Here is a 7,479-nt window from a genome sequence, read left to right on the forward strand (position 1 = left end):
TGTACCTATTATTCGATGTATTGTTTTGCGGTGGTAAAAGGAAATATATACTAAGTTAACCATATTCATGCCACTGGTGTGTGGTGACTGATCCAGCGAGATCCGTAATTTATTTCTGTATGGCAGCCTCTTGATCGAAGGGAACAACGATGGCCGATTCATTTGTTCTTATTTATGGAACTAGCAAGCTGTTATCACACAAACTAGAGCATCTACTCTCGCGTCACCTCCTCTCAGGTGACACGGGAGGCGCCCCGTTCGCCGTCGCCCACCGCCCTCCCTCCTCCACCTCGTCGCCGCCCGAGCAGCTGCCGGCAAAGCCGTACGGCCACAAGGACAGCGGTGGCGGGGCTTCGCTCCGTCTCACCGCACAAGGGCAGGGGGATTGCCCGGCGTTGGGAGGCGGAAACCGCCCAAATCCGCGCCGACCGGCCAGACCTGGCGGGGAAGGGCGTTCAGGCGGCTGCGTTTGGCGGGGGTGGCGGCGGAGTTTGGAGGCGCTGGCTGCGGAGGACAAGGCCGCCAGATTCGCGCTGGATCTGGCGAGGACAAGTGCTAGCACACTTCCCACCGCACTTGTTGTGGGATGGCGACGGCGGCGCCGACGCCACGGCGGCCGGATCTGGCGGTGGTGGAGCGGGATGACGACTGGTGGCGGTGGTAGCATCTTGTGGATGCGGTGGTTGCGGGCGCCAGTGACGGAGGGTGTGGCTGGCGGCGGCAGGCGCAACAGCGCGGAGGCGCTGGAGACGGAGGCGGAGGCCGCGACGGCGGCGGAGGGGCAGGAGGTGCGTGGGTGACGGCGAGGGCCGGGGGGGGCTATGGCTGGCCGATGCCGGCATGTTGTGGCTGACAGCCGTGCAGCCGGTAGCCATGCAGCGTGGCCAGCGATGTCGAGGACTGCTGGCACGTGATGGCTGTGCAGCAGGAGGCGAAGCCGATGGAGACGGAGCCCGGCAAGGTAGCTGCACGCGAAGACTGGCTGGCGGGGGGCGCCGGTGCGATGTGCCCACACGCCGGCGGAAGTTTAGTTGGCGGTGGAGCAGTGGTGCATGTATGGTAGATTGGCAGGTGGTGGATGGTGGGTGAAAACCCAGCTCGGTCTTGGCCGGACCAACAACGATGACGCTCGAGTGTCATTTTCCCTCCTGAGGGCGTTGTCGTGCTGTCTCACACCTTAAGGGCGGTTGCCGGGAGAAAGCCCAGTCTTGGCTCTCTTGAGTCCTTGACGGACGGCGGCAGCGGTGTTCTGCGAAATGGCTAACGGGCGATCGATCGCCCCTAGCGCGCCCCCCTCTCCTCCACGTGGTTTCCTTTTTTGGCACCGCATTACTTTCCTATTTTAGTAAATTTATGCACCTAAAGTTTATACACCTCAAGTTTACACATCTAAAAGTTTACATACCCGATTCAAATTTGAATTTAAATTATATCCGATTCATATTTGAATTTGAATTCAAATATTTTTTATATATAGTATTTCTATACATCTAAAGTATATATACCTAAAGTTTATAGACCCAAATTTTATAAGTTAAAAGTTTACATACCCGATTTAAATTTGAATTTGAATTATATTTGATTCAAATTTGAATTTGAATTCAAATATATTTTATATATAGTATTTCTATGCATCTAAAGTTTATACATCTAAAGTTTAAAGTTTATAGACCCAAAGTTTATAAGTCAAAAGTTTACATACCCGTTTCAAATTTGAATTTGAATTCAAATTTTTTATATATAGTATTTCTGTGCATAAATTTTCCAACTTTGTTTTTTCTTAAAAAAAATATTATGGTGTACTGTAGTAGGAAGAGAAGAAGGGGAGGAGGAAAGAGGGAGAGGAAGAGCGTACAGGGGGAGGGACGGGTGATCGCTAGGAGGAGAGGAAGGTGATCACCCACCCACTAGCAATACCCGGTGTTCCGTTGCTCCTCTCCACACAATTACTATGATATTTTTTAGTTTTACCCATAAAAATGATTTTTTTTAGTCTGACAATCAACATGGAGCAATTTTTCCCTGTTAATCCAGCCATTATTGTATCTGAAAAAGTTTTGCAAATGCAGTATTTAATTATTGTAATAGGTAAGGGCTCCTTTGTAACAAAGGAAAAGGTGATGAAATATAGGAGTGCAATCCTATAAAAAATAATCCGACTCTGTTGCAGATTGGCTTCCACAAAATTCTATGATATTCTAGAGGAATGGCCCATTTCACAAGAACTTTGGTGGAAAACTAACAAGTTCCTATGGAATACCTATTTCATGAGAATTTCGGTGAGAAACTAACATGGGATCGGTTAGCCTAGGGTTAAAAACGATGGGTTCTCGTAAAACCGCTGATCATTATTTGTGGTAATGAGCGTTTTAGTTGGTTTTCGTACAATATTGACTGAAAATCGTTGGTTTTTGCTAGTTTTCATTGATTTTTGATAAATCGGTGAGGAGCGGTTTTTATTTTGAAAACAAGAAGAACTCTAGCCTCGTGTTTTCTCTTCCTTGGTCCAAAAGTAACTATGATTTTGTTTTAGTGCCACCAACAACATTTGTTACAAATTCACGTGATCAATTGGATTGAACAATTTGTTCGTATGTTTTTTCTTCTCTTATGATTCCAAAAATATACTTCCGTCGTTCTAAAATATTTTGGGATGGAAGGAGTACATTTCGGAGCTTAAAAACCCTTTTGTTTTATATAATATTTTCTTCGTTTCATATCATAAGTAATAGTCAATTTTTTATGCTTAATCAAGTTTATAAAAATAATTAGCAACTTAACTCTAAATTAGTTTCGTTAAATATAGCATCGAATATATTTTAATAATATGTTTACTCTGTGTTGTAAATACTACTATGTTTTTTATTTAAACTTATCAAACTTAAACAAGTGTGACTTAAAAAAACAAAGCTGTTTATAATATAAAATGGAGGAAGTAATAAATAAAAATAAATACAGAACTACAAATCTTGGCGGGGGGGGGGGGGGGGGGGTTAAACGGTCAACTTTGACCTAAAGCTCAACATCCAAACATAGTATTTATTAGTACTCCTAAAACCTACATGCAAGCATGTCACATCAACATGTTAAGTACAAATCCTCAAGATACAAGCATATAATAATTATATCTATAATTTATTTCATTCCAAAACTAAACATACACATACTAAATCATTATTCTTAAATCATTTTCATAATATTTCAATTCGAATGATTTCATCATTTCTCCGTTATCTAACATATATCCCGCAGCAAAGTGCGGAGCATCATCTAGTTACTGTAATAAGGGCTCCTTTGTAACAAAGGAAAATGTGATGAAATGAAAGATTGCAATCCTATGAAAAATAATCCAACTCTGCTCTAGATTGGCTTCCACAAAATTCTATGATATTCCAGGGGAATGGCCCATTTCTACAAGAATTTTGGTGGAAAACTAACAAATTCCTACTATGAAAATACCTATTTCATAGAATTTTTGTGAGAAACTAACTTGGAACCGGTTGACCTAGGGTTCCAAAAACGATCGGTTCTCGTAAAACCACTGATCATTAGTTTGTGGTAACAAGCGTTTTAGTTGGTTTTCGTACAACATTGACTAAAAATCGTTGGTTTTTACTGGTTTTTGTAGATTTTTTATAAATCGGTGAGGAGCGGTTTTTATTTTGGAAACGAGAAGGAGAACTCTAGCCTCGTGCTTTCTCTTCCTTACTCGAAAAGTAACTATGATTTTCTTTTAGTGCCACCAACAACATTTGTCACAAATTCATGTGATCAATTGGATTGAACAATTTGTTCATATGTTTTTTTTTTTCTGTTAATACGATTTCAAAAATATACTTCCGTAGTTCCAAAATATTTTGGAATGGAAGGAGTACATTTCGAAGCTCTAAACCCTTTTGTTTTAGATAATATTTCTCTGTTTCATCCTATCATAAGTTATCAAACTTTTTTATGTTTAATCAATTTTATAAAAATAATTAGCAATATAACTCCAAATTAGTCTCGTTAAATCTAGCACCAAATATATTTTAATAATATGTTTACTTTGTGTTGTAAGTACTAATATGTTTTTCTATATAAACTTATCGAACTTAAACAAGTAGTTTGACTTAAAAAGCTGTTTATAATATAAAACTGAGGAAGTAATATAAATAAAAATAAATACAGAATTACAAATGCGTTCTTGGCGGGGGTCAACGGTCAACTTTGTACGCGACACACACACAACGCAACACAGTACAGTAGGCAGGCCATTGCTGTCGTGTCGACTGAAGGAAACGAGCCCTCCTCCCCTTCCACCATTCTCACCTTCTCCGATCTCTCATCCTTCCCATGGTGGGGACGACGGAGGTGGAGGGCATCGAGGCGCTCGTCCGCCGCCTCAGGCTGTACCAGCCGCCTCCCTCCCCGTACGACGGCGCCTCGACCACGGCGGCCGGCGGCGGCGGCGAGCTGTTCCGGCCGCGGAGGGCCGCCGTGCTGGTCTGCCTCTTCCGCCGCCGCGGAGGCGACGGCGAGCTCCGCGTCATCCTCACCAAGCGATCCTCCTCCCTCTCCACCCACTCCGGTGAGCTCGCTTCCTTCCTTCCTTCCTCCTCCCTCGCATCGCCTTCGCGTGGTGTGGTGTGGTGTGGGGGGGTCCGTTGGGCGATCGGGCGCGAGTGCGATCGATCGGATTCTTGCGGGTAAGCTCGGAGATTTGTCGGCAGCGGGGCTCGCCATTGCGGTCCATGCGAGCGGTAGGTTGGGGAATGTGGGGGGAGGGGGGCGGGCATTCCCTAGGCGCTTTCTTCTTTCCATCGGTCCCCAAGGGGGATTGGCCGTTAGTTCTTGGCATTTTTGCTAAGGTCAATGAAGCAAATATAATTGTTTCTGAGAGCATAGAGGAGCAAGAGTTCGTGATTTTTTGGTGGATTTTGTTCAGGTATTTTAGTGGCATAGATGTAAGTTTCTTCTGTTTCTAGTGTCCTCTACGGTGCCTATAGTAGTTTATATAAAAAATATTAGAGTAAATTTCACAAAAATACAGGTATTTTGACCAAATTATCACAAAACTACAACTATAGATTTAATGTGTTGTATCACAAAACTACAACTACAGATTTAGCATCAAATTTATCACAAAACTACAGTTTTAAGGTTAAGTATCACAAAAATGCATATTTAATATTGAAGTAATCACAAAACTACAACTTGGAGTTTAGATCCCTAGCACCATTGTTATATTGGAGCTATAAACATTATTGCTTTCTGACTAAATTGGTTCTAAACTTGTAGTCTTGTGGTAATTTAGTTAATAAACATGTAGTTTTGTGACACTTCATCATAAATGTGTAGTTTTGTGATACACCGAGTTAAATCTGTAGTTTTGTGATAATTTTATCATAGTATTATGTCAGATTGAAACATTTTTTCTTTTTGGGGGTGAGGGGGGGGGGGTGTTAATATATAGTTCACAAATATGATAGGGAGTCACTTTCTAGTTTCTACCATGTGGGTGATTCATTCATGAAGTTAGTTTACAAATGATATAGTTGTTTCTCTCTTGTCTTGTCCACTTCAACATTATTAGCCAACTGGCTTTTGTGGAATGTTTTGAACAAACAATTTGTACAGATGATTGGACTTATACTAGGAACATCATAGCATTTCTTACTTCGGTGTCTACTTGAGAAAAACAAGTAGGGTGCATCAGAATTTACAAATTTTAAGCGACTTGGCCTCACCTCAGGAATTGTTTGAGCAACTTGAGATTTGGTTCTGAAGTGAAATGAAACAAGCTGACTTTCTGAAATACTTTTGAAACCAAGCCTGCTCATATATTTTCTTGTTATAGATTTTGAGTTTGGGGACTTGAGCTCACAAATGGTCTCAAGATAGGTTTGGCTTACACAAGAGTTATAAATTGAGCTTCTGGCTCTACTAGAGAGCTGACTTGGTTTGAGTCAGCATATTCAGGTGAGCTGATCCAAATGTAGTCTGCCCTGGCTCATTTTATCTAAACTTGCTTCAACTACACCCCAAAGTGTTGATGGATGCTCATAGATGCCCAATGCTGCTTCTATGCTTTTTCTTAACTAAGTTTCTTGCCTAAATTTGAGATTGTCAGGCGAGGTTGCATTGCCAGGAGGGAAGGCTGAGGAAGGTGATGCTGATGATGCAGCAACAGCACTGAGAGAGGCAAAGGAGGAGATTGGGCTTGATCCTTCTTTGGTCACTGTTGTTGCCTCTTTAGAGCATTTCTTGTCAAAGGTGCAATGCCTTTCGGTCTTCTTTTACATCGAAACTGAAATTTTTTCTTAGATCAGAGAAAACTGTGTTGCAATGCATCAATAAAAAATAGGGAAATCTTTTTTTATTTTTTTTCTGGTGTTACAAATACAAATCTTTAAACATTCTTGCAGCATCTTCTGGTGGTTGTTCCTATTGTTGGCATCCTCTCAGATATAGAAGCATTTAAGCCTGTTCTTAATGTCGATGAGGTAGATGACATTTTTGATGTACCGCTGGAGATGTTCCTCAAGGTCAGTTTATTTATCTTCTTACTGTATTAATTAAAAGGCATCACATTGTTTGTACTTTATGAGTAGTAAATTTTTTACATCCTTCATTCCATGTTCATGACATACTGACATTTGCAGTTTACTGTACAAAATAACAATTCACTGTTAAAAATGTCCAGGCATAACTGCCATAGTTACCATGCTGCAGTGATTTACTTTGGAACATGCTCTGTTATGTACGTTGAACTGCTTTGGAAAGTTACCAGAATTGCATGGGTTAATACAGTAAATTAATTATTATGTGCAAATAATGGCAAAAGAAATCTGCTTCTTTTTTCTTTTTTTTTGGGACATTGTGACATCCAATCCATTCTGGAACGCTGCAGGATGAAAATAGGACATCTGAGGAGCGCGAAAAGATGGGGCAGACATTCACAATTCATTACTTCAATTATGAGAAAGAGAACCAAAAGTACTTAATCTGGGGCCTGACTGCACGCATCTTAATTCATGCTGCTTCAGTTGTATACCAGCGCCCACCAGACTTTCCCGAGCGAAGAGTACATTTCAACCTGCCAAAGTTCTGAAGGGGTCGTTGGCAGTGCCATGGATCAGCATATACTAAATACTGTTAACTTACTATGGAGACTCAATTATACCGATTGAAGAGCATGGCGGAAAAAAAATCCCAAAAAAGGTTGCTGGAGAATATATATTTTCTATTCTTTGCACCATTCTTTACATAACACGCTGATGTTAACATTTGTTGATGCTGAGTTATCTGAGTAACCCCCATTTGCTCCCTGTTGATGTCACCAAACAGTTGCACTAATACAGTTGGGTTTTATATGTGAAGTATAAATCAAATTTAGTGTGTTGAGTGCGTTGTTCAGTCACTCAATTAGGATCAGATGTTTGTGAAAACCTACCAAATTGCTGATACTGTTGATGCTCAATTGTTCCATTCCTTCTGAAA

At 41.4% G+C, this 7,479-nt stretch overlaps 1 protein-coding gene across 1 annotated transcript; it reads left to right on the forward strand.

Moving 5' to 3' along the window:
- The first annotated feature begins 4,270 nt into the window (after nucleotides 1-4,270).
- On the forward strand, nucleotides 4,271-7,479 carry LOC4345423 (nudix hydrolase 15, mitochondrial). Its single transcript, XM_015793011.3, has 4 exons — nucleotides 4,271-4,567; nucleotides 6,110-6,252; nucleotides 6,405-6,524; nucleotides 6,890-7,479. The coding sequence occupies exons 1-4, from the start codon at nucleotides 4,333-4,335 to the stop codon at nucleotides 7,088-7,090; spliced, it is 699 nt and encodes a 232-aa protein (XP_015648497.1). The 5' UTR covers nucleotides 4,271-4,332; the 3' UTR covers nucleotides 7,091-7,479.

This window comes from Oryza sativa, chromosome 8 (genome assembly GCF_034140825.1).
Source record: "Oryza sativa Japonica Group chromosome 8, ASM3414082v1".
Lineage (NCBI taxonomy): Eukaryota > Viridiplantae > Streptophyta > Magnoliopsida > Poales > Poaceae > Oryza > Oryza sativa.